The sequence below is a fragment of the Penicillium brevicompactum genome, assembly GCF_028827555.1.
Source record: "Penicillium brevicompactum strain IBT 35665 chromosome Unknown utg000003l_segment0_segment0, whole genome shotgun sequence".
In the NCBI taxonomy this organism is placed as follows: Eukaryota; Fungi; Ascomycota; class Eurotiomycetes; order Eurotiales; family Aspergillaceae; genus Penicillium; species Penicillium brevicompactum.
The window spans coordinates 1,404,262-1,429,655 of NW_026623206.1; the positions used below are offsets into that span (position 1 = coordinate 1,404,262).

The following is a 25,394-nucleotide window of genomic DNA, read 5'->3' on the forward strand; positions in this document are numbered from 1 at the left end:
TTGATTTGATCTGGGATTTGCGCAAAGCGCAGCTGACCATCTGACGGTCAAGTCTGATGCATGGGACTGTTTCCTCCATTTGGTCGGGATGGAAAGAGTATCTGACCTCAGAAGAGAATACGACGACATCTGAAGAGCTCCACTAGTCAGAAACATATCGAATATTCAGCATGTGTTCATTGCATCTCGGAAATACAGATGGTCGCATGGTCGCCAATGCAGCTATCCGTGGTTGGTGCTCACGTTTTCACCGTCTATGCTCACGCTCGGAAAATTGATGTGACGGTCTACAGCGAATCCCGGCGAATGGAGATTGTCACAGTTCGTGATACGGGGTTGTGGTAAGTTGTGGTAATCAGCCATGTCTCTGTGAAGGGCGATTGTCTACGAAACAAAACGCTTGAAAAGATTTGACTGGACAGCCCCAAGTCTCCAGGCACAAATGTTATTCCCACGACACAAAAACAGTCAATCTGGCACTTTCGTCAACTGAACGACGGTGTGCACTGCTGGAAATACACTAGAATCCTCCCCACCAGCTCCTGTTTCAGCAACCCTGCATTTCCGTCATACATTGAACAGGCACGCATCTACAGCGGGGTTCAACCTCAGCTAAGCCCAGAACGGGTTCTGCGCCGTTCTTTCGATCTTTTCTTCTATTTTCCTCTATTTTCCCTTTTCTGGCTGTAGTCCCGAACTTGACCGAAGGATTCGAGCAACATTCGCCCCCATTCATGCATGTAAATTGAAATGAGCCAAGTCATACATCGGTCCTATCACCATCTCGCCTTGGTGACTACTGACCTGCTGATCCGGGCATTGGACTCGATGCTGATCCGTCATCATTTCTATACTCTGTCGCGGTGCATATTCTGCGTATGTAACAGTTGGAAATCTCGGGAGATTGGTGAACTGGTGCCACGAATACCCTTTTTATTTTCCTTTTCCCCTTGGATATAAGATATCCTTTTGCGCCGCGTTCTTCGGATTCATTATACTCTGGCCTGGACCGGATTCTACTTACATCTGAACAAGCCCGACTACACCATTGTCTTCTTCTTTGTTCCCGTCTTCCGGGTTTCATAACAAGACTTCTCTTGTCTACTGTGCTCTTCCGAGACAAAAAAAAAGAAAGAAAACTTAAAGATCCATACCACAAAGCCATCGGACATTTATCGAGCTGGTCATATCCACAGTCCCCGCATTCTCCTCCACAATGGCTTCCTCCAACTCCCTATACAACCTCGACCCAGAGCACATCTCCTGCATCGGGGGTCGAACAGTAGTTACATGCAAGAGCTGCGCAGGCAATGCCCCCAGGTAAGATACGCGGCCCCTCTCTTCCCCTCCGATCTCATGCTGACAGATGCAGAGGCTCGATCTGCCCCAGCTGCAACGGTCGCGGCTTTAACATCTTTGTTTGCGCACACTGCAACCCCGCAGCTGCAGCCGCCGCCGCAAGAGCCATGGCAAACCCCACATCTGCGTCTGCGACCTCGTCACCCGGCTCTTTGAGCCGCAGCTCTTCCACTTCTTATCCTTCACATCCTGATCCACGAGGGAGGTCTTATGGACAATATGGGGATCGAGATGGCGCTAGCTGTGGAAGGATTGATACCGATGCTAATCGCTCGCGGAATCCTTGAGCTTTGGGCCTTGCTTGGCATCCTGCTGATGGGCCCTTGGCTTGGACATGGCTGGCTCGCACGGTCTGGGTTATGAGATTGGATGAAATTGGATGAGGAGTTTCGGGTAATATGGAGTTTTGGGTGCATGTTTTTGTTGAATGGCTACCACCTGGTTCTGGGTTATATTCTTGGGTCCTTTGTCCTTTCTTCTATGGCGATGCTAGATGCTATCACATTCTGTACATACTTTTTCTTCGTTGGACTTTGTTGTTGAAAGACGAGTCACTATTATCATACAGTTGGAACTAAGTTTTCTCTTTCTCTCAAATGCCAGCCCTGGAGTCTTCATATCAACGCGGATGTAGTTTTTGTCGGCCAGTGGTTTCTGAAGACCTATTGCGAGTATTACAAACGCGTCTAGTCAAGGCTAACGAGAGTAGAATAGAATCACAGTAATTTTATTGCAGTCCTGAGGCTTTTTTCTATCTGATGGCGTGATCAAACACGGACTACGTGGCTGATACATGGAATTCTGCCCAGGTGTCATCAAGATGTTCTACCAGAAAGCATAGTGGACATGTTATGAATCTAGTTTAGTTTAACCTTGAAATTCAAGCGCATCCATGCCCAAGAAATATTGATTGCAGGTAATATTAATTTCTGGATTAGTTCAAGCGCAAATCTGGCATTGGAATCCAGCTCCCGAGGTCACCTCACAGTCCATCACCTGGACACCAAAGCTTATACCACCTGGTATCAATGCCAGGATCATCCTTCTCATAGAATCTCAGATCCGTACTCAAGCGGATCCGATTCTCAGGGTCTTCATTTCGACCACTGGCATGAATGCTATATGGGTCATGAAATACCACGTCTCCAGCCTCATAGTTCGTCACTAGCCATTTGTGATCCCCGTGTGAGGAATGCATGGCTTGGAACTCTTGCGGTGAGTTGGAAATCATGCCACCGTCTAGCATGTTAACATTGAATGCAGAGATCCGCTGCTCTGGTGTGAATTCTTCCGCGCGCCTGGTGTAGTCTTCTTCGATGGTACGGCCTAGCGGGAGTGAATTCTCAAGATAGCAGAGACCTCCACCTTGAACGGAGATATCGCCTGTTGTCATGAGCCGAAGCCTACGTTGGAAACTCGGGGCAGCACTTACCGATAGGTACCCAGGCAGTAAGGAAGAAGCCCTCTCCTCCTCTCAGAAATAATTTATCATAGTGAATCCCTGTTCCCTTGCCAAGGGGCACTTTGTGCCGGAGCATTGTTCGGTCCAGAATCCGATGCTCTTTCCATCCCATCAAGGCTCTGATGAACTTCGTCAATGCCGGATGCTCCACAAACGCTCGGTACTCGGCCTCCTTGTGGGCGTCGATGAGAATCTGGTGCTCCACAGGGTTGGTGGGCAGCCCCTGGCCCCCGATACCTTTGTGTGAATCAGGAGATGACGATGAGTTGAAGATACCGTCTCTGGGAGAGGAGCCAGGTTCTAACAGGGAAGTTTCAGAGTACTGTTTGAAGTAGCTGAAAAGGTGAGTGGAGCTCTCATCCATAGGAGGAGTGACTTACTTCTCTCTCGCATCGAGGACATCCTCTCTCGGAATAACATCCTTAACGAACAAGTATCCGTCTTCTTTGAGTCGTTGTCGCAACTGCTCTACTGGCAGATGTTTCGGTGTTGGTCGAAGAAACCCAATCTTTTCAGAGGAGATGCGACCACCAGTCTGCCCAAGACCTTCAGGGAGGCAATCTTTGACGGTGCCACTGAAAAGCGGTGGTGCCACTGGATTTTGCACTGCAGTCATACTGAATGTTTTTCACAAGAGAAGAGTTTTGAGGAAGGACAAAGATGGCCGACCATTTTTATCATTGATTTGTGCGCGCGTTACGACAGCGAACTGCTGACCTCTGCCTTACACATGTGGAACAGGTCCATATAAAAGAGAAGAATCTATATGTCATATGCACCCCGCATCGAAACGAACACCAATCGAATTCTAATCAAGAAAGGCCTGAGCCGACGAGTAGATGTTGAGGGACCCTGATTGGCCATAAATAGAGATATGATGGTCCACTATCCGCTCTTCGACCCACTGAGGCTAACCGGATTAGATCGCAAAATCGCCGATTTTGGCCTAATTAGTCGAAATTCGGCGACGCTAACCTTAAAGGGATCTATCAGGCCTGCACACGAACGTTCTTCAAGATCATTTCTAACAAGTAGATAGACGGTCAGACCAAGACGTAAGTCAACCGCTACAGCTATAAGAGTCTGATATATTCATCATTCTAGTTTCTCTCTATGTCAGAAATCAACGACACACGAGAAGGGAACCATTCAGAATCTCGCCGTAATGAACAAGACACAGGCACCGCGGACAAAAATATCACTTTACTTTCAGATATGCAGAGCTTGGAAGTCTGTGCTTGTGCTTGTTTTTCCTTTTTTTAGTATATTGTATTGGGGTTCCTAGATCATGAGCTAGTACCTGCTGGAAAGTTTTGAATGACACTTATCAATGTGGTAGATATCACGGAGCCTATGCTGATTGTAATAACCACTAAACCCCAGCTGCTCATACGGAGTACCTAGGTAGTAACCACTGTCTTTGTAGGTTGAACATCGTGTCTGTGGTGCATCACGTGAGATGTGTGGTCATGTATGTGAAGTTTTGTATAGTATTTAGCAAACCCCCCAGTGGTCTAGTTGGAACACCTTGGGCCATACCTGCCCTTGTCCTTCCTGATTCGCTGATCAGGGGTTCGGATCTCGCGGATTGCCAATCGCCGGGGAGAATTTCGCACTCTCGCTGGCTGGGTTCGTCATACTTCGGTATCTTTTTTTCGCCCTTATTCCTCTGAGTTTTCTAATTTTCTATTTTTTTTTTTTTTTTTGAGACCTCATTAGAATCTTTGCTCCATAGTAGGCTGGTTATGAGTGTTGGTTGAAATTGAGTGTGCTGAAGCTCCTTGAATGTATTCAAGAAGGGTCACTGTGCGTGAGGTTGCCCGCGCCCTGCTGTGGGGGAGAAGTACTTGTTTTCCCTTCGATTGCTCTGTCCTCTTTAATTAAGCCTTCCAGATTTGAAATTTATTCTCCAAGTCCTTTAAAACGCTCAACTCCTTGAAAAATCGGCTTTTGATCTACCATTTTGGGCGTGGAGGCAGATCACGACAGTTTGGTCTCTGTATATGAAGTTATTTATGGGAGGGGGAAGAGAAGGAAGAAAAGGGACAGACAGGTCAGCCCCGGAGATGGAAAGAGCAATTGCCTGGTTTCTAATGTTCCAATAAGCATATGATGATTCCAGGGTTTTATGGCATTACACTACTATCAATCTATGGACCGAGCCATATCAGGCATTTGCACTAATGTAAAGCCTAATCAGATTTCTCTCGCTCTTTACCTCCGCCATTATCCAACTTCTTGATCCCATTATAATTGATTGTGCTGTGAGTCTTATCTCTTCTGGTACTATTCGAGATACGTCGAGGCCGACTACTGAAGATTATTTTCAATCAGTCTGGCTTCGGTCTTCACCCTCCGCCGCCATATTAATACTCTATGCACGTTCGACTGGCCGCGCGAACAGAATAAGCTACCGAGTCTTACGATATTTCAATCATAATGACCTCGAATCTAGGAACAAAAATAGACTCAAGTTGGAGGATGGTAGCGACGGCGGATATTTCCTCCTGTTTTGCGGGGAAATTTTGTGGGGTAGTTCCGAGGCCACATGGGGAATCATTCCCCGTTGCTGACCCAAGCCAACCTTGGAAGCTAAGATAATCATTGGGACATCTGACCCGTTTGTTTCGGCTTCCGAAAAGATTGAAGATATTCATAGGTTTCATGAGCAGGTATAAAGTAATCACGATATTCATTCATAAATGTCACAGTGGTGTCATTGTACTCGCTATATACTACAATTGACCAAAATCTTACACAGTCTAGTGCCCAGCAGCAATCGGCTTTTCCTGGGTCTTCATCCGCTCTTCGATGATATCTTTGCGCTCCTTGCGAAGCTGTCTGGCATAGCTGACACCGAATCCGTGCTCGAAGACCTCCTTCACTTCTTCCAGCACAAGACCAGAGACCTCAGGGTAAAAGAAGTAAAGCCAGATATATCCAAAACCGCAGATAGCAGCGAAGAAGCCGAATGCACCGGATGGAGTCCAGGCCTTCATCATGGAAAGGAAGGTGCTAGAGATGATGACGTTGGCGCCCCAGTTGGAGCAGGTGAGCCACATGGTTCCCATGGCACGCACCTCAAGAGGGAAGAAGTCGGTGCTCATCCATGCGGTGTTGCCAACGGAGACACCGTAGAATACAACAAACCAGATAATGAAAACTAAGACGGCAATTGCTGCAGGAGGGATTCCTGATGTGGCTACTTCCATCGTTTCCATGTCGATGGGGATCCAGCGGAAAGCAACTGCGACAGCGATCATTCCCACAGACATTCCCCACACGGTAGAGAGGAGAAGTTTTCTGCGACCCATGCCATCGACCATCATCATGTTGACGAATGTCATGATGAAGTTGGTTCCTGCGACCACGAGACCGACCGCGGTGGGGTTGTCGAAGCCGACCAGGGAGAAAAGAGTTGCCGAGTAGTACATCAGGGCATTGAAACCAGACAGCTGAGAGATAACCATCAGTCCGCAAGCACTGATTAGCGCACGAAGATTGCTCGGAACGGTGTGAAGCTGCTTAATCTTGGAGAATCGAGACCCGCTCTCATCGATTTCACGGGCCTGGTCGCATGCGGTAACGATGGAAAGAAGGACTGCGTCGATTTGCTCCTCGGTGGCCTCGGAGTAGATTTTGCGAAGGACCACTCTGGCCTCGTCGTTGCGACCATTGTAGGCCAAGTGACGCGGAGACTCGGGGCAGAAGGGCATGAGTGCGCCGAGAACTAGGGCCGGCACCGCACCCAGACCGACCATGTATCGCCATCCATGGGGGACGCTGGAAAAGGCCGCTCCAATAGCATAGGAGATAACCTGGCCTCCAGTGATGGACATGTTGTTTAATCCGATGAGCTTTCCACGGGCTTTGGCTGGAGCGATCTCGGCGACGTATAGCGGCAAGACCATGGCACCGCAGCCAACACCGAATCCAATGACCAGACGGCCGACAGCCATCTGAGCAATGGTATAGGCGGCCGCTTGGATGACTGCACCGGCGACGAAGAGAACACAACCGAGATAAATGGCCATTTTGCGACCGAACTAAAACTTAGCACTCATAGGTTTATGGAAGGGGTCGTCTTACTCTGTCTGCCGTGTTACCGGCAAAGATGGCTCCGATGAAAGCACCACCCGAACATAATGAGGTAATCATTTCTTTCTCACTGCTTGTAGCAGGTCTGCCGTCGAGGGAGTTGCCCAGAACCACCAGCACGCCGGAAATGATGCCCGTGTCGTACCCGAAAAGGAGACCCGCCATTGAAGCTGTCGTTGCTGCGAGCCAGACGAACCAGCTGACAGGTAAGTTGTCAATACTGGTAGCAATCGTGTCGATACTGGCATCAATCTTCTCGATGTGGGCGCTTTCCAAATCATCTTTAGTATCGGAGGATTGTTCTATCTTGGTCTCGTTGACCTCTTTGTCCGAGGATTTGAGTGGCCACATGATGAAGAAAAGGTAAGTGACAATGCAAGAGATGCAATATCCAATGAGCAAATTGCAATTGAATCTGCTGTTGAACATGGGCATCAGTGTAACATTATATAGTGAATGCATACGTCAAGTCTCCACCCCCAGATCCCCGCACTGCCAAGTCGAAGAGATCTGGGGAAATTCACGCAGATCGCATTCCTTTTTCGCCAGTTTCCACTGCTATCGCCGCCACTTACCCAATCAGTCGAATGTCGAAACTTAGGGTTTCTGCCCGGCAATGGTCGTTTCTTGTTTCGGCTACAAGGGAAAATGGTTTCCATCTCCCAAGCCCTTGTCGATGAGACAATTCCGAATCGCCCACCAATGATAGCGGCATGCCTCTCGCCCTAATTTACCTTGGCTCCGCGACATTTTAAGGGGGCGGCTTTGACCCGGCCCGACGACTAACTCTTGGGCTGCAGGCCGCTATACGCATGATACAGCCGATCTCAAATACATATGGGGGATTTTCTACTGGCTCACCCGGGGGACGATCTGAGGTAAATATCAATGACAAGAAGCTTGGCTTGAGCCATTCTCGGAAATAGGTTTCATGATGCTCTTCTCTTCACTTGAGCATGCAACATGTGCACTAATTGACGCATTCTGTCTTTTTTCGGGATCGGTCCAGGGGATTCGATAGGTCACGAGAACGTGCAGCTCGACATGCAGGCTCGTGCAGCGACTCAACAAAGCGGGATCGGAGTCTTTCAACAGAATCCCGTAGCCCCCAATCAGCGGTCCCGAAATGACGATAGAGGATCCCGTACGGAGCAGTCTTATCGTGAAGACACGCCCGAAATTCTCCCATATTGCGGTTCAAAGAATGTCTTTCACAACAAGGGCACCGTGAAAGCAGGGGAAGGTCTGATTCTCTCACCGAGTGCCCAGAAGGGTCACCCGATGGGACTGTTGCATCATGGCACCTCGGGTTCCCCGTGAAGATCAAATTCGGGGCAAATCGTGGGCCGAATGGCTTGGCCCCGCTAACAACGCCCAAATTCACGGACTCTGGCCGACTTGTACGGATCATCCCTGCGCTGTGCTGACCATTAGAAACCGGTTTACTGCAATTGTTTCGCTTTGATGCTTTGATAGATGGAGAAATGGACAGGATGCATGATTCAGCCCCTTGGCGCCTCAATCTGTGGGGTGGCAACGGCCAGGGTGGCTTAGTCGCCTAGGAGTTCATCCTCGTACTCCATGTCACTGTGTGGGGAGACTCGAATTTCAGATTACTCCGTACGGAGTATAGACCGCGGATATTCACATTTGCTTGTAGTATTCGTACACGGCACGGCTCACACCACCTCACGAGGGTGCACGGGCTCATCACCAATTTCCTCCATCTTATCCTCCAACAATCGTGTCATGCGCTTGACCACATCACCGTACTTCTCCTCGTGGTAACAATTGAACAACTCGAGTGGGTCTTCTTCACAATCAAACAATTCCCACTCCTTCTCCTCACCACCGGGCCGAGTCCCCTCAATGCCAAAGTCCTCATTATACCAATAAATCAACTTGTACCTCCGATCCCGCACTCCATAGTGCGCATACGCCTCATGAATAACGTCTCGATGCATCCAATAGCGATGATAAGCCACTTGCTGCCAATCGCCGGGCGTATTGAGTCTCAGCAGATCCCGGAAACTTACCCCCTGCATATACGATGGCATGCGGAGACCGGCAAAGTCCAAGAATGTAGGCGCAAAGTCCACATTACAGATAATGTCCTCGCAGACGCTCCCCGCCGGGATTTCCCGAGGGTATCGGATGAGGAACGGCATTTGGAAGCTCTCCTCGTACATGAACCGCTTATCGAACCAGCCGTGTTCGCCCAGGAAGAAGCCCTGGTCAGAAGTGTAAACGACAATCGTGTTTTCAGCTAATCCCTCCTTGTCCAGGAAGTCCAATGTCCGGCCCACATTGTCGTCGATGCTCTGGATGGTGCGGAGATAGCGCTGCATGTAGCGCTGGAACTTGAACTCCGCTAGCTCCTGTGTTGTTTTGAAAGTGAAGACAGTGCCATCTTCTTTGTCGATCAATCGCATCTTTGTCACGTCCTCAGGGGCTGGGATCTTGCGGTCCTGGAGCCACCATCTGTCTAACATTTTCTCGCCGACCTCGCTGCCACCGTCGGGTTGCACCAGTCCCAGATCAAAGTATGTGAGATCCTCTGCGACGCGGAACTTGGCCACCTTTGCTGCCTTTGCGCGGTTCTTGTAGTTGTCCGTGAAGGTGTCCGGGAGGCGGACAGGGTCTCGGTATAGATCTTTGTGCTTGGGATGACATTCCCAGCTGCGATGGGGTGCTTTGTGGTGGCACATCATAAAGAAAGGCTTTTGGGGGTCCCGCTCCTTGATCCAGTTCAGACTCTTGTCTGTGATGATGTCGGTAGCATATCCGCGCACCCTGGTCTTGCCCTCTGGTCCGATGAATTCGGGATCATGGTATTCACCCTGACCGGGGACAACCTCCCAATAATCAAATCCGGTGGGCTCATGCTCCTTTCCTTCGCCCAGATGCCATTTTCCCACCATCGCTGTCTGGTAGCCGCCAGTCCGCAGAGCCTTGGCGACGTTCGGGTTGTGCTTGTTGATTTTTGAGTCGAGGGTCATGACGCCGTTGACATGGTTGTGTGTTCCGGTGAGAATGGCGGCTCGCGAGGGAGTGCAGATACTGTTGGTGACGTAGCAGTGGTTGAACTTCATGCCTTCTGTTGCGAGTCGATCGAGGTTTGGGGTGTTGTTGATTCCAGCCCCGTAGCATGAGATGGACTTCGAGGCATGGTCATCGGCCATGATGAAGAGAATGTTTGGTCGCGATGCTGAGGCCATCTTGGTGGTGTTTTAGTACAATCGAATTCTCTGTGAGTATTCTCAAGGTTGACACGAGCTCCAGGTGCGGTCGGCCGAGGGGTACCGCTTTCTTAAGTACATGTTGATCAGTGCTCCTCGTTGTCCCTCCCAGGTAAGAGGCCCCGCAGAGAGCACGACAGAAGACGAAATTCCAAAGTTGGCCAATGGGGAAAGAATGGCGTGTCAGTATACAAGCCGCAGATCCACTTGGTGCGTGTGGAGCGGCAGTCGGCGGCAGTCGGGTTTCGTCGCGGCACATTGGATGGAACATTGCTTTTCAAATTATTCGTGTTCAGACAGTTACAATTGCCTATACTGATGCAATTGAATATAACCTTGGGATCAATCATGTCTTCGACGTTCCCCCTATCAACCCGATTCCTCATAACCCTCATCCACGAAATTAGCTTGTCGGACCAAACTATGGATCGCCAAATGGTTATGCCTGTGAACGCCTTGATCCAACGGAGGTGAAGGATAAAAATTCGAGTATATCGATACAGGATCGGTGTCTGCTGTATGCACAAGCCTTTTTAGATCCACAAGAAGCTCCTTTGTACTCGGCGACGAGAAATACATCTCGGCAACAGCAACAGCAGTGTGAGCACACCGCACAGCATCAGCCATATCCAACCCCAAACTCACATCTGGCGAGCAATATAGGAACAGGGTAAGCCGCGTTGTCTGGTATGCACAGATGGCAACGTAGTGCGGCAGAACTAACTGTGAAATGTCCAACAAGCCAGCAAGCAGTTGATTGATCTGTGAGACGTGCTCGTGGCATTGGCGAACTGCATGCTCTCTCACATCAATCTCTATGGTATCTAGAATTATCCTTGGTGCCGCTTCGGGATATCCAGGGAGGAACAGCCGATACAGGTCGCAATGCGCTTGGTGCCACGAAATGGAGATTTGCAGGTGCCGTGGAAACCAGCGTGAGTTTTCTATCTCATGTGGCCGGCATATGAGGAACCCACACGACAGTTCAACTTCTGCTTGGAGGCGCCATAGATCCTTCTGGATCTCCTGGACTAGACCATTCAATTGTGCCAGAGGTTGCTCAGATAGCGCCAGCTGTCGAGTCAAGCGCATGATATCTTTCTGCACTTTGGAAAGTCGAATGCAAGCGCCCAGTAGACTAAGCTGGGTTTCTTGATTTGAGCTTCCGTTGAAGATGTCCTCTGAACAAGGTAGTTGCTGATAGATTATTGTGTGTGGTATGGTCTCGTATTCTGGCAGGCCCACGGAGAAATACCCGTCGATGAATGTCAACGCCCACAGAACTCGTCGCCGGGTCTCTTGGGCAATAACAGACAGTTCTGGTCGCTCATAATTAAGGCGTAATGCAGTGGCAGCTCGTGCTGCCAATCCGGCGAGCATATAAGCCCGTGAAAATTGACCTGTCTGTATGCGATAGTGTATAACAAGCGACAAGGACTGGAGCTTCACGATAGAAGGTCTTTCTATGTGCTCCCATATTATTGATTCCGCTTTTGCAATCATCTCGCTCTCTTGCTGATCTGATAGGAGCACCTTCGCCACTGCCGTAATGGACAATGCAAGTGACGGCTCTAGAGCATTGCTCTGGTGCTGTTGGCGAATCGACTGCTCATGCAAGAAGGCGTATGAAGGGAGCGGATAAAGATGCTCGAAATAGTCATCTATCCCATGCAAACAGTCCTCTTGGGAAATGGTTGACCTGTCCATCATTAGATTATCAAACGACGAGCTGGTACAAACGACTCACATAGTCTCATTTTCAATGACTGCAGCTTCAGGCTTATCGTCAGAGGTTCGAGACTCTTTCGGATACCGACATGGACGTCGGCGACGAACACAAGTGGCGCATTCAGGTATCTCCCCGAGCAGCGTGATTTCTGCCGGCGGCACTCTATGCAAGCCTGGGTTCCACGTCGCCGCTCAGGTGGGCTTACAATCTCGGCTGAAGCATTGGATCTGGGTACAACATCCGAAAAGGAGCATCGAAATTCCAGGCGAGCACAGTTCTCGCAAGTTCCCGCTCTGCGATCACAACGGACCTGACTCGGTTAGCCCGGTCGGCATGCGTGTTTCTGCGTCTTACCTTGCGGCATCGGCACTGGTAGCATGGGGATCGCTGTGGGCGCCCCATTCCAAGGTTCGATCTGACGAGCAATCTCAAGATCTAGGCTGTTGCAGATGGTTGCCCAGGTGTGAGGTTTAAGGGGTTTCTTCGGGTAAACTGCGGCTCCACTGGTGCGATTCGGCCCTGAATCGCATCATCGCTACGGAGTAGATTACGAGTCAATCTCCAGCTTTTACTGTGTTCTATTGAGTCGATGGGACTTTTACTCTTAAAACTCCAGATATTTCGATTCTCATAGCCAAATATATGATGAAGTAAGGGAGATGTTCTTTTACAAAGGCAATTTCTGCTGCTTGGGCTTGATCGGTTTCCGGGTCATTCTGCATTTCTATCTTGTTTCTTCTCTTCCAGGTTCCTTCTTTGGGAATCAATTTGTTAGAGAGGCCAATTATGTAGATCAAGAAAAATCTACTGCTGTAACATCTCCGCAACACCGACTGTTTCCGACATCCCATGCGACTTAAATCATTTCTCCTTTCAGTGCTCTAGCAATGATTTCAATCCCAGGCTTGAAATTGTCCCATGAGTCATAGGTGTAGTTCAAGGTCATTTGCATCTGGCACTTGCCTCCAATGCCGAATCCATCGGGTATAATGCCCAGGTGCTCGTCTGGTTCGACAAGTGCAGGCCAAAAGAGCGAGTTTGGTTTATCGACGAAAGTGTACAATCGACGAATGCGATCCTTGACTTTCTCAATCTCGGCGAGCTTGTTCTTGCAGTTTTTCATCTCTGGGTTTTCCATAAATGATGACCCTCGAACGGATTCCATGGCCTCAATGACCGAACCGCAGTTGTCGCTTTCATCTTCAAGCTGGCTCATGAGGACAAACATCAGCTTGATGTTGAGGAGAGTCATCGACACCGCATGTGGAAGAACAGAGCCATGAATGTCAAAGTACCAGTCGGACGACTCGAGTGGGTTGGCATTCTCGATGGATTTTTCACCCCAACGTTCCCCTCTCCAGGTAGAAAATGTCCACCATTTCACAAAGTTGTAGCATTCTTGGTCTTTGCCCAAGCAGATCATGAGTGAGAGGATTTGTTCACGAATTTCCATGTTGTCTCTTTTGCATAATCTCAGACATTCCATGCAGTGGTCGAGCTGAGTCTTGATTGATTCGAAGGATTTGTTGGCCAACAGGGCGTTCACATATTCTAAACGGGCTCGCATGTAGGGGCGTGTCTCAGGACAACCCCAAAAAGTTCCAATGTCGTGTTCAAAAGGCTTATCTTCGTGAGCTCTTAAAGCTCGTTCTCGGGCTTGCATCTTTCTCAGGGCCTTTTGGATGCGGTTGCAAGTGACTCTGTGTTTGATGTAATCGGCCTTCTTATGTCCAGTAGAGCAATACTGGGTCACTTTGCAACCTCTGCATCGGAAGAGACCTTTCATGTTGCCGCAATCAGCACAGCCAGAGTGATGGGGCATTTTTGCTTGGCAGTTCTCATAGGCTCGATCAAAGAGCCACACGTCGTTGGGGCTTTTGGAGCAGTACCAGATTGCGAGGAGTCAGACCAAGATAACAACCTAATTGAGGGAATAGGCGTCTCGAGACAGAGGTAGATGGAGATTGTATGAGAGAGAAAGAGAGAGCGTGCGAAGAGTCTACTTATGTCATTCACATCCACTAACCAACTAACTAAGTGGGATCCTCCACCCAGAAGCAAACAGAATACAAACGCATGTGGTGAACACATACGGAGTACGCCGGTAAGGAGTCTGGAGTTACTCCGTACTGGACTTGGTATGCTGACGGAAAGGACATTTGCCAGCTTCTACATGCAGCAGTCATCAGACTACAAGATCTTGAGAAAGGGCCTTCTGTTTCCTTCTTTCTTTTCCTTCCAAGGTTTTCTTTATGTCTCTAGATCCCTCTGCATATTACAGACTTTTTCATTAATTCTCCATCATCAATAGAGCTTTAGTCTTTGTAACATCATGCATGGATTCTACTCCGTACTTACATCCTTTTCGGGATCATGCTTTAGCAAACCGGGTACCTGCATGAGCTCGTTTGTGCCTTGGATCGCCGCATATTCTTGCTCTAATCCCCTGGGCTGATAACTGATACTGAAAAATGTTTGGTTACTCGATACCAATGGAAATTGAGCTCAAGGGCTAATTTGGTGAATGAGCTGTGGGTTAGGTGGGAACGAAAGTAAGATCTATCTTAACAAGATAGATATACTTCTTTACTGGAGTATGAAACCCTTGGGAGCGGCCCTGGAGAAAGCCAGACTACTATCCATGGATGTATCACATCTGTAATCACCCGTGCATGCTCCAGCTCTAGGGCCCAGACCGAGTCAGTCATTTTTATCATATACGGAGTAGGAATATTATCATTGATCCAAGATCACTCATGTCGTACTGATGAGGTGATGAGGCTTCATGGTGACATGTGAGACACACCAGGTCTCAGATACGGAGTACTTTTGGGACTGTTGGTATGCATATCAGACTCAGGGTAGTATGCCAATTGTACGCCCAAATTCATCGCTGACAGAGATTGAGCCATCTGTCCCCCGCTCAACGATGCCTTACCCGTTTCCCCAGCCCAAAGATCTGTTCCAAGGTTAGAATCCCACCCAATCCGGTTAGCCGAGCAAGCCTCATGGCTAAATATGACATGATACCATGTTCTGCTATATTGAAGGTCACATAAACAGCATACTGCCAGGTCGACCAAACACGATCGTTCATCCATGTGTAGGAGCCCTGTACTGGCCAATTGAGAATGTGAACGGTGAGGAGCTCCAGCAGATTGGCTTCATGGCCAGTCAGATATTCTCTTGGTTGGGCAAAGTGGAACTCTCAGACGGCCCGGGAAGTACGGAGTACAAACAGCGGACATTAGTATTGCGGGCCGATGATAGGCCGATAAAGACCTCGGCACGTGATCCTTGAGCGTGGGGAAATCGGAAGAACGGATTATCCGGTTTCCACTTTCTAGCTTCGGTCGCCTTCGTAAAAAGTACTGGATCAGACGACTCCCTGCCCTTTTCGATCCTTCCTTCATGAAGTCAGTTCCCATCCTCATGAATCAAATGCCATCATGAAGTTCTTCGAAAACAAGTTCACCTATGATTACTCATTTCCCGCCGTGTCCCTCGCATATTTCCTTCGCTACCCCAACCCTTATTCGCGCCATGTCCTCACAACCGATGTCATTGATCGATACGTCGACCCAAAGACGGAACGTCTGCACACCCTTCGTCTTCATCTGAAGAAATCCAAGGTGCCTTCCGGTATCCTGAAGCTGCTTCCGAAGGGCATGGGAGGCTCCGATAGCTCCGGCCAGAGTTACATCCTCGAGAAGACCATTGTCGACGCCAAAGAAGGCTGGATGGAGACTGAGTCTCGGAACATGGAATGGACTGGTATTCTGAGTGTAGTTGAGAAACAACACTACCAGCGTCTAGCATCCGAGAATCGCCTGGCTGTCGATAGTCTAGCCATTGATCAAGGCGCCGAGCAGACCACCGTCAAGACAACTGTCACTTTCCGATCACGACTTGGTCAAGGCAAGCTTCTCGGTCGCAAGAAGCAAGAAACCGGTGATAATGAAGAGGAAGAGCCACGCAAAGGATTCTTCTCCTCGTTGTCCACGGCTGGAATCCAGCGGACCATTGAGCTGATTGGTGTCAGTCGCACCAAGGAAGCGGTTCTGAAAAGCAAGCAGGGCATGAACATCGTCCTTGAACGCCTTCGCAGTGGTGGCGTCGTTGGCGTTCTCGAGGGAATGCGTGAGGACCGCGATGCTGCTTTCGGGCCCGAGGGCCCTTGGAAGCGCGTATGGCTTCAGGGTAAGGATCGTTCCATTGACAACGACAAGTCATGAACGATCCTGCCACCATGAGCACCAATCACTAAGTGGTCTGCTCCTATTGCATTTTGATTCCAAGCGTTCGGCGTTCGGCGTGGAAATTATGCCACTCTCCCACAATTTTCAATGTTTTTTCCTGTTTATATTCTGAACCTTATTCAAGGTTTCCTTTTGCATGAGTCTTTTTGATCTCAATGTGAGTCTGTACGTTACTGTGATGTGGTTAACGGTTCTCAAGTGTTGTACAATATGCATCAAATCAAATCTTTGTTCAATATCCTGAACAATTGAAGCTTCCGTCTCAAAGATGTCTTGTCTTCTCCTCTGCTGTCCGCGTGGCTCAGCCGCTCCGCAGGTCATGCTCTGGGGAAGCGTTGTGAGTCGGCATCTCGTTGGTGCCTCGACAATGCGGCCTCACGCGCATCCAGCAGCTTGAAAGTTCTATGTGAGCTCATGCCCGCTCTGCCTTGCGACGCTTCAAACACAGCCAATCTTTCTGCTTGGAACCCCTCCACGCTTCTTTTTTCCTCCTCACGCTTCAACCTTCCATCACAGCCACTCCTCTCGCTGTTCCACACTACTCGTTGCCTCATACTCGGACCAAAGCCTCGAGATGTCCGCAAACAATGGATCCCAGAGGGTTTGCACCTTAACCCACCCTGTCACGCTTCAAGTATCCTCGCACTTGCTGCCTCAGCCGGATCATGAGGACTTGGAGTACAGCGACAAATTCGTGACCATTGCCCGCCAGATCAATGCTGGGTTGATTTTCGGTGATCCGGATATCTCAGTCACGAAGCAAGGGCGACGCCGCGGTGCTATCTCAGCTTTCCGCTTGATGTCTGATTGGGAGAAAGATGCTTTGATACAGTACGCCGACTCCGGCGCTCCCCGATGCCTCGCTGGTCCACCGTTCCGTACCACCCTGACGATGCGGAATCCTACTCGGCTTCCGTTCTTGCCATGACCAAGATCTGGGGACAGTTTCCATTCACAAACGGACATGCTGCCTGGCTCCGGTTCCAGGGCCCTCAAGATGTTTGCGATTTGGTTGTGGCCATTCAGAAGATACAAAACAACCAGCGCCTCTTTCAGGAGCGCAGATTCCTTTTGGCTGAACAGCTCGCGTTGGAACGCTTTCTTAACAGTGCCAATGAGTTTTATCGCGCTATCGAGCCCGATCTCACCGCTTACTTGAATGGCTCGTCGAGTTCTGAAATCGAAGAGCGGCGAGCCCTGATCTTGGCACGTTTTGATGAAGGGTTTCAGTCTGTCCGAGACCGCATTGAGGAGCTGAAGGAGCTGATTCACGACTAAGCTGATTGTGCGAAGGCAAGAGCTGCTGGAAGTACGGAGTACATAGCAGATCTGGAGAGCCTCGCGCTCTTTCTACCTTCTTTCGCTGTCAATATTTCGCTGGCAATATTTCGCTGACAATAAATTGCTCTACCGTCTATTCCTGCTCCTCTGGTATGAAATTAGAAGTATTTCCATTCCATCCCGTCGGTCGGTGTTTGTGAGGCTCTTTTTTGGTCCGACGTGCGCATGTTGCAGTGGATCATATTACTCCGTACTCCGTACTTCAAAGCATCAACTAGAACACTAGTACGGAGTAGATTATGTACTTAATCCACAATCCATGCCTGAAATTGAGACTCGGAGGACCCAATTTTCCGCTACTACTCTGTCCATTCGGTGTGTAGATATTGGTCAGAGGTCAATTCCGAATTATTCGTAGTACTTGTACTCCGTACCATGTACAACTACCGGGTAGGATTTCCGTCATCAATGCCAAGAAGCAGAATGGACCCTGGAAGATAAGTAAACCAGTCTGGCTCCGTCGCGCTCCGTAGATGGAATTGACACTAGTGTAGCCGAACAACACCCAAGACCCTTGGCAACTGTCTCATGACGGTCGGTACATGCCGACTTTCTTACGTCAGAGTTGACATACAGATGGCCGTACTCCGTACAGATGGTCATACAGATCGTGGGCAAGGGGCCTATCGGAGACGCAGTCCAACACGCATAGTGTAATGTACATAGCATGCTGATCGGTGATACCGATCAGATTATTGCTTTCGCACAGATCTCTGTGACATACCAGCTTCAGCTCCTATTTACTTTTGTATTTGCTATTTGCTATTTGCCATTGTGCGTACAGAGTATTGTCCTACTGTACGGAGTACACACTCCAGTACCCGAGGAGAAAGTCTAGAATATCTATTTGACACTAAATGGCCCTAGGAAAAAGTCTTCCACACATGAGGTCATCTTTATGATCTGAGGATCGCCCTGATCTCAGACATCTAAACGGGTTCTGAAAAAAGAAAGGATCAGAGTAGTATAAAATACACGATAACCAGAGTATTGTATATTTTGTGTATACCCTCAATGGGTACCTGACACCTTTTTCTTCCAGGGGTCCGAACTAGAGATATCAGTGGCTGCGCCAGACCCTCCAAGTCCGAGTAATGCAGTACGGGGAGATGTGAGTGGCTGGACCCTGCTTGATCCTGCAACCCTGACTGCGATCGCCGCCAATAATTGCCCGGACAGGCATGGGCAATGCGGAGGCACTCTCTTTAGTGCGTTCGCAGCCAAGGAAATGAGCGAAAAAAAGAGGAGAAAGATTCCAATAAATAGAATACCTGGAGGGAACCTGGATTTGGCCCTGATCCACCACCCTGCATCAGGTACCCAGCAGGTACCCTTCACATAATACGCGCTCGGTTTCACCAGGAATGCTCGGAGAGACAATCATTCTCCAATTCTCTTTCGCTCTCTTTTAGTCTCTTTTTACTTTCTATACGCTCTCTACTGTTATTTTCATCTTTCGACTCATTCCTATTTGGATACGCCATTTTTCACCTTTTCACCTTTTGGACTTCCCTCTCCACTACTCCGTACCAAGGACCCTTTTTTTCCCTTTCTATCTATTTCACCGAGACTAGCCACCTCCCCTAAAAGACCCTAGTATGTATTGCGGGGACCCATTTCCCTCATCATACTAATTGCCTTTGAAGGTTTTATAAAACCCTTCCCAGACCATGAGCTTGGAATCTCAACCTTGATCAACACTCGAGGGCCTCCGCGGTCGCTCGGACATCATGTCTTTCATATCATTCGGTCTTCTCGTCATCCTTCTTCAACTCGTCTCGGCTCAATACTGCTCCTTCTGGAATACCGGCTGCATCGACTCCCTCGCTCAAACCGCCGTCCGATTCGACCTCAACCCTCTTTTCGAGAACCCCGTCACCCTCTACTACAGTTTCGATGGAAGTCTCTCGGGCAAAGGCGAGGGGCCTATGACCAAGACGGCATTCTGGCTTGGTTATCCCAGCAAAAACGTCAATAAAAACGCCGTCGATTCGAATCGCACGTCCGAAATCGGTCTCAGAATCGGTAATATGACCGGCACCCCCTCCGGCGCGAACAATGGATGTGATGGCATTTGGGGCTCGGATTGTTCTCGTGATTTCAAGAGTGCATTGCAGCATAGCATGTACGTTCTTGCGAAATCGGGCGAATACTACTCCAAACCCCTGGAGGTCGCTCTCAGCCAGATGCTGAAGAACCCCCCGCAACTTCCTTCGTGTCCGCCTCCAATTCTTGACGTGGCCTCTATTCCCGTGCAAGGTATGTCTGACCTGACTGTATCGCTTACTCTCTACGTTGCTGAGACTTTTTAGATTTCGCGAGAGAACACGTTCCCGGTCAGAATGTTACGCTTATGCCGCCCGGCTCGGGCGCTTGGCCATGGCAGGTCTGGTACCTGGATGGCATGAGCGCTCACAAGCAGGCCTCCCAGGTAGCCGTTGGCATCATCAGTCGGGCGCCTTCTTATAACAGTGCCCCGCCGGACAGCCCGAATGACATTATGGTCGATCTTGTCTGTCTTCAGGCTCCTTCGGGTGGATCTTCCAAAGGCACTCATGATTAGTTCGGGATGCATGGACGATCGACATGATCGTCCCCAGATTTTTCCTTTTACTCTCTTGGTTGTCGAATGAGACCCCCAACCCTCACGGTCGCTTCCACTACGCTCCCCAAACAGGCCTTGCAGATCATCACGGCATGATCCGACCGCCTCAAATCATGAGCCTAACCCCAGGATACCACCTCTTCATGGCAGTGCATCCCTAATGAGTCGAAGCGACCGACCAATCCTCGCTGTCGCCGACTCAATCCCGAGGCGGGCTATACGAACCAAACACATCAGGTCACAGTCACAACTCACTGCCGTTCATCTCAACAGGTCATTGCATTCTCTGGCCAATACAAGAACAACAACTACAAAGTTGGCAAACTCATATCAACCGGCACCAACTTGCCCTTCCCCCGGAAATCCTCCAAAATATCCGCCTGCGCACTCAAAAGCATCCTATCCGTCTGGATACCAATTCTCGCCAAACCCCTCCACCTCTCCATATCGGATTGCACACGCTTGTCCCCATGCGCATCCTGCGCATTCTCCCAATGACCCTTCGAAAACGCAAGCAGCGTCGATATCTTCTTGCGAGGAATGTCGTAAACCAGGGAAACAATCGTCCCCGTCTCCTCGAGCCAGTTACACTGCCACAGCTCACCGGGTCGGATGCATTGGTAGTGAGCTTCTTGGAAGTTCACGCGGCCGGCCATGGGCCCGCCATGGATGGCATAGTTGATTCGGTCTTCGTTCTCGAACCACATCTCATATCGCCATTTCTCGGGGTTGCCGGCTGCGTCGGTGCCTCCGTAGTCGTACAAGAGGTGGCGATCTGCTAGGTCGGTGGTGAAGGTTGTTTCTTCGAGGGAGGGGTGGACGGGCATGGTGTTGGGACTTCAATTGGGGTTGTTATATAGAGTTCAATGAACTTCCAAGGTTGATGCAATTATTTTTGACACCTTTTGCTCTTCTTTGCTTATCGAAGGTCGTTTTATCTGGGGTGAACCACGGTTGCGTATTCTACTTTCTTATGTAGTTTCGCACATGTGTGACATCACGACTCGATCGTCAAGTTGAATGTAACGCCAGCTATAATATGTGTACTTGCCGAGTGAGCGCGTGATTATTTTCTTTGGTTGTTTCCTGTCCCTTGCTCAAGTTGACTCCAGGGCTGTCCTGGTGGGTGTTGATGTTCTTTTTAAGCCTCGGGGTTGAGTGAAGCCAAACGGAGAAAACTTCCAAGGTTTATAGTTCATGTGCGGATCCGACTCGGGATGGCTGCATTTTGCGCCAATTTGGCTCAATTGTTCCAAGGTTGGATTGTTTATTACTTTCTGGGGTCGGTCTTCACGGCGAATCACCATATATTGTTGGTACCTAATAAGCGGTGGTGTCTGTGCCCAGGTGGAACCGAGGTCATTGAAACTTCCAAGCCCTGGAGGTTGTTGTACGGAGTACTCCGTACAATAATTGCAGTTCCAAGGTTACTCCTTATCCTTGGGATCGGCGGTGATCCCCTACTCAAATGACTTCATTGAGTATCTTTTTAGGATATGTGCATACTTCGAAGGTTATTGTTCTTCTGTTAGAATTCATTGGACAAATACCTAGAGGTAGACAAGGTTTTTCTATGGAGTGTGTAGCAACATGCCCAAGTGATCCAGTATTCGAGGATAAACCCTGCCTGGGATTATATACAATCGAGCCTGGGAAACTTATCAGATCCGGAAGTTTGTTTTGTTTTGTTTCTGTGTCAGCGTCGACAACTATGCATCGGTAAGAACTGCCCTGGTGTGTGTATAATGTGGAATCCTGGTCTGGACTATACAGCATACCCTACCCCTTCGCCAACACAGCACTTGCTCTCGAACCCACCTTCCCTGGCCATGAAACAATAGTGTCATAAAATGCTTCAGAGTCTTGTACATATGCACTATATGTAACTAGCGCAGAGAGAGTTGGTAGTGTCATGTTTTGTTTTCCACTCAGATACGCCGTCTCCACCACGTGGGCTGTACCTGATCGAGCAAAGTAAACACTCAGAACGTCAACACTACGTACCGGGCGAGTACACTTGTATATTCAATTTCATAGCTCGTTTCTCTTTTCGTTTTGTTTTCTTCCACGTTCACCCCTCCTGCTCCACCCGCTCCCAATGGCTCGCTCGCTTCCATCCAAGATGCTGCTGCTCTTGGTTGCAAGCCTGGTCTTGAACCTTGCTTGGGCATCGTCTCTTCCCGGTAACTCGTCTTATGTCGCCGCGGCAGGATTTCCGACCTCGGCGTTCTCGTAAGATCGGCACTGGTCCGCGGTGGAGCTTGAACTGACTCTCCGCAGATCATACTATGTTTCTCCAGCTCACCCAACCATCCAACCCCAGCCCATCATATATGATCCTGTCCTGGACCTCACTTTCCCATATGGGCTAACTGATCCTGATAACATTCCAAACAACCATGATGAAGTCTATTTTCCTGTTCCACCGACTCACATGCCCACCAGAAAGAGATATAAACTGGTTCAACGGGTCGTGAATAACGTGACTAGCATCATCGGAACCAACTCCACAGATCACTGCACCAAATGCAAGAGGGCTCTAGCAGCAGCCAAACCAGCAGCACTGCATGCACCAGCTCTTGTTCCGAATGCCATGGTCGATCTCTGCAAGGCATTCGCATTTCACAGCAACGAGACCTGCGAGCAAGACTTTGCTACTAATGCCTTTGGTCCTATCTGGACTCAGGTCCTGGCGTATGCCGATGTCGAAGGTCTTGACGGTGAATATATTTGTCATTCCCTGGACAAAAAATACTGCGCCGCCCCGAAGACCAGCCCTCTTGACACGAGCAAGCTGTTCCCGAAGCCCAAGCCTGCCAATGCAAACGAATTAATCCCCAAGGCAAGCGGCGAACGGGTCAAGGTACTGCATCTCTCAGACTTCCACCTGGACGCCCGGTACGCTGTCAGTTCTGAGGCGAATTGCTCGTCAAACTTGTGCTGCCGAAGTGATAACGACAATGAGCTCTCCGAGGACGAGCCTCTGCTATCTGCCCCCGCATATGGCTCGTTCTTGTGCGATACGCCGTATGACTTGGGCCTGTCTGCTTTGCAGGCCGTAGGCCCGTTGACTGGGACTGGCAAGGGCAAGCATGATGAACACCTTGCGTGGACGCTGTACACGGGTGATCTAGTCTCTCATGACCCAGCTCCGCAGATCTCAAAGGCTTTGACTCAATACACGGAGACGAGTATCTATGGCATGTTCAAGCACTATCTGTCCGGGCCTGTCTTTGCAGCGCTTGGAAACCACGATACTAGCCCAGCCAATATTGACTCTCCTCACAACATGCCTGGTCGTCTGGGAGAACAGCAGAGCTGGAACTATGACCATCTAGCTGCGTTGTGGCAGCACGAGGGCTGGATCAGTCGTGAAACAGCAGATGAGGCGAGAACCCATTACGGAGGGTATTCGATTAAGACGCACTATGGACTCCGCATCATCGCGTTCAACACAGGTATGTATCCACCAACTGCATAGTGGGCGCCACTAACATCTTCCCTCAAAAGATTTCTGGCTCAAAAGCAACTTCCTCACCTTCATCAACGCCACCGACCCAGACAATTCAGGCGTGTTCAGCTGGATGATCTCGGAACTGCAAAAGGCCGAAGACGCCAACGAACGAGTCTGGATCATCGGCCACGTCCTCAGCGGCTGGGATGGCACAAACCCAATCGCCAACCCAACGAATCTATTCTACCAGATCGTCGAACGCTACTCGCCCCACGTAATCGCAAACATATTCTTCGGCCACACGCACGAAGATCAATTCATGGTCTACTACGCGAACAACGGAACCGTGCAGAATGCCCAGACTGCCCTGGCCACAGGCTGGATCATGCCCAGTGTTACACCACTAACCAACCTAAACAGTGGATTCAGACTCTACGAAGTCGACACGGGGGATTTCAACATCTACAACGCTTACACTTTCTACAGCGATGTAGCCGACTACCCGGCTCTGGAGGAGACGGGACCGACTTACCAAATCGAATACTCGACTCGGGATACATATGGTGCTGCAGCTGGCTGGGAAGAAGATGAGCCGTTGAATGCAACCTTCTGGCACCGTGTCACCGAGGCTATGGAGAAGGACTTGGGACTAGTCACTTTGTTCAATGAGTACCAGGGGAAGAAGAGTGTCAAGAGCCCTGCTTGTGTTACTGAGGCTTGTCAAAAGGCAAAGATCTGCTACATGCGCAGCGGCAGTGTTGCGCTGGGTAGCCAGTGTCCCCAGGGGTGAGTTTGGTCCATCCTGGTCCTGGACGGACGGTTTGAAATGGATATATATATTAACGTTTTCTCAGGTACGGATCCGTGCAAAGCCCATTCAAGACCAAGTAGTTTGAGATAGCCCTATATGGGCGAAACTGTCTATTCTTGTTTCTATGCTAGCAGACAGAGTCTTACTCGAGGCCAATAACAGATTCAATTTCAACCTCAAATTGCTTATTCAATGTAGGTATATTGACTTTATGCTGTTGAAACATAAGATTTCGGGCCGAACACATCAACAGGTTCCATAACTCAGTTGGTTAGAGTGTCATGCTAATAACGTGAAAGTCGAGGGTTCGACCCCCTCTGGAACCACGACTTTTTTGCTCCAAGCATTTTTGATCTATATCTACTAAAGTGGGGAGAGCGCGCTGGCGGTGACATCGCAGACAAGACGACGGGGGTGCTCAGTGTTCGACGGAAATCATGGGGAACTAGTCAGGTGACCTGTGTGGCCGAAATAGGAAATGAATGCTGTTTTTTCCAGAGATGTGCAGAAAGCTTGATTTCTAACTATGCTATGCGATCGAGATAATACTGACATTCTTGGAAGCTGTGGTGCACATGAGAATGTGGCACGGTTTCCCCGTTACACTACCTACCCATCCTCATATACCACTATTGATTATTTGCCCTTCTGTTGAGCAGAGTACTGAGCAATTATCGTATTGTCACGATCCTGAGTATGCTCCTTGCCCATATCAGATGATCTCTCTCGTTATGCTGCTTTCATGCACTTGCTTCTCCTTCTTTCTTGAAAGCATTGCTTGCCTCACACTGAGCAATCTGGGTTCGCCCACAATGGTCAAGTAACCTTGGAAGTCTCGAGGTCTACAGTAATAGATGTAAGCCTACTGGCAATTTGTTGGTGGTATCATGTCCTTGCTATGAAGACCACAAACTAGGGAGGAGAGAGATAACTAAGGGCCAAGGACAGAAGGGCCTCGGCCACACTTCTGTCTTCCTAAAACCGTTGTCATATGCCTAGGTAGATAAACGTAAGTGGACCTCTTCAATGGGCTGGGA

General features: G+C 49.4%; 11 protein-coding genes across 11 annotated transcripts; 5 read left to right on the plus strand and 6 right to left on the minus strand.

The window, feature by feature from the left end:
* Positions 1–1,216: 1,216 nt before the first annotated feature.
* N7506_004385 (uncharacterized protein) lies at positions 1,217–1,646 on the plus strand (the record flags this gene model as incomplete). Its single annotated transcript, XM_056953679.1, has 2 exons — positions 1,217–1,320; positions 1,373–1,646. 2 exons carry the CDS (start codon positions 1,217–1,219, stop codon positions 1,644–1,646), a joined length of 378 nt encoding a protein of 125 aa, XP_056812568.1.
* A 695-nt stretch (positions 1,647–2,341) lies between these two features.
* N7506_004386 (phytanoyl-CoA dioxygenase family protein) lies at positions 2,342–3,437 on the minus strand (the record flags this gene model as incomplete). The annotated part of the gene is made up of 3 exons (XM_056953680.1): positions 2,342–2,742; positions 2,792–3,156; positions 3,202–3,437. The coding sequence occupies 3 exons, from the start codon at positions 3,435–3,437 to the stop codon at positions 2,342–2,344; spliced, it is 1,002 nt and encodes a 333-aa protein (XP_056812569.1).
* Positions 3,438–5,583: 2,146 nt separating this feature from the next.
* N7506_004387 (uncharacterized protein) lies at positions 5,584–7,270 on the minus strand (the record flags this gene model as incomplete). Its single annotated transcript, XM_056953681.1, has 2 exons — positions 5,584–6,867; positions 6,911–7,270. The coding sequence occupies 2 exons, from the start codon at positions 7,268–7,270 to the stop codon at positions 5,584–5,586; spliced, it is 1,644 nt and encodes a 547-aa protein (XP_056812570.1).
* A 1,328-nt stretch (positions 7,271–8,598) lies between these two features.
* On the minus strand, positions 8,599–10,137 carry N7506_004388 (sulfatase family protein; the record flags this gene model as incomplete). Its single annotated transcript, XM_056953682.1, has 1 exon — positions 8,599–10,137. The coding sequence occupies one exon, from the start codon at positions 10,135–10,137 to the stop codon at positions 8,599–8,601; it is 1,539 nt and encodes a 512-aa protein (XP_056812571.1).
* Positions 10,138–10,527: 390 nt separating this feature from the next.
* Positions 10,528–11,865, minus strand: N7506_004389 (fungal specific transcription factor domain-containing protein; the record flags this gene model as incomplete). The annotated part of the gene is made up of 1 exon (XM_056953683.1): positions 10,528–11,865. One exon carries the CDS (start codon positions 11,863–11,865, stop codon positions 10,528–10,530), a length of 1,338 nt encoding a protein of 445 aa, XP_056812572.1.
* Positions 11,866–12,743: 878 nt separating this feature from the next.
* N7506_004390 (zinc finger MYND domain-containing protein) lies at positions 12,744–13,709 on the minus strand (the record flags this gene model as incomplete). Its single annotated transcript, XM_056953684.1, has 1 exon — positions 12,744–13,709. The coding sequence occupies one exon, from the start codon at positions 13,707–13,709 to the stop codon at positions 12,744–12,746; it is 966 nt and encodes a 321-aa protein (XP_056812573.1).
* Positions 13,710–15,336: 1,627 nt separating this feature from the next.
* On the plus strand, positions 15,337–16,122 carry N7506_004391 (MSF1 domain protein; the record flags this gene model as incomplete). Its single annotated transcript, XM_056953685.1, has 1 exon — positions 15,337–16,122. One exon carries the CDS (start codon positions 15,337–15,339, stop codon positions 16,120–16,122), a length of 786 nt encoding a protein of 261 aa, XP_056812574.1.
* An 879-nt stretch (positions 16,123–17,001) lies between these two features.
* Positions 17,002–17,424, plus strand: N7506_004392 (uncharacterized protein; the record flags this gene model as incomplete). Its single annotated transcript, XM_056953686.1, has 1 exon — positions 17,002–17,424. The coding sequence occupies one exon, from the start codon at positions 17,002–17,004 to the stop codon at positions 17,422–17,424; it is 423 nt and encodes a 140-aa protein (XP_056812575.1).
* A 1,793-nt stretch (positions 17,425–19,217) lies between these two features.
* N7506_004393 (uncharacterized protein) lies at positions 19,218–20,050 on the plus strand (the record flags this gene model as incomplete). The annotated part of the gene is made up of 2 exons (XM_056953687.1): positions 19,218–19,746; positions 19,800–20,050. The coding sequence occupies 2 exons, from the start codon at positions 19,218–19,220 to the stop codon at positions 20,048–20,050; spliced, it is 780 nt and encodes a 259-aa protein (XP_056812576.1).
* A 350-nt stretch (positions 20,051–20,400) lies between these two features.
* Positions 20,401–20,919, minus strand: N7506_004394 (uncharacterized protein; the record flags this gene model as incomplete). The annotated part of the gene is made up of 1 exon (XM_056953688.1): positions 20,401–20,919. One exon carries the CDS (start codon positions 20,917–20,919, stop codon positions 20,401–20,403), a length of 519 nt encoding a protein of 172 aa, XP_056812577.1.
* Positions 20,920–22,214: 1,295 nt separating this feature from the next.
* Positions 22,215–24,437, plus strand: N7506_004395 (PPN1 endopolyphosphatase family protein; the record flags this gene model as incomplete). The annotated part of the gene is made up of 4 exons (XM_056953689.1): positions 22,215–22,324; positions 22,373–23,550; positions 23,603–24,332; positions 24,401–24,437. 4 exons carry the CDS (start codon positions 22,215–22,217, stop codon positions 24,435–24,437), a joined length of 2,055 nt encoding a protein of 684 aa, XP_056812578.1.
* Positions 24,438–25,394: the final 957 nt, after the last annotated feature.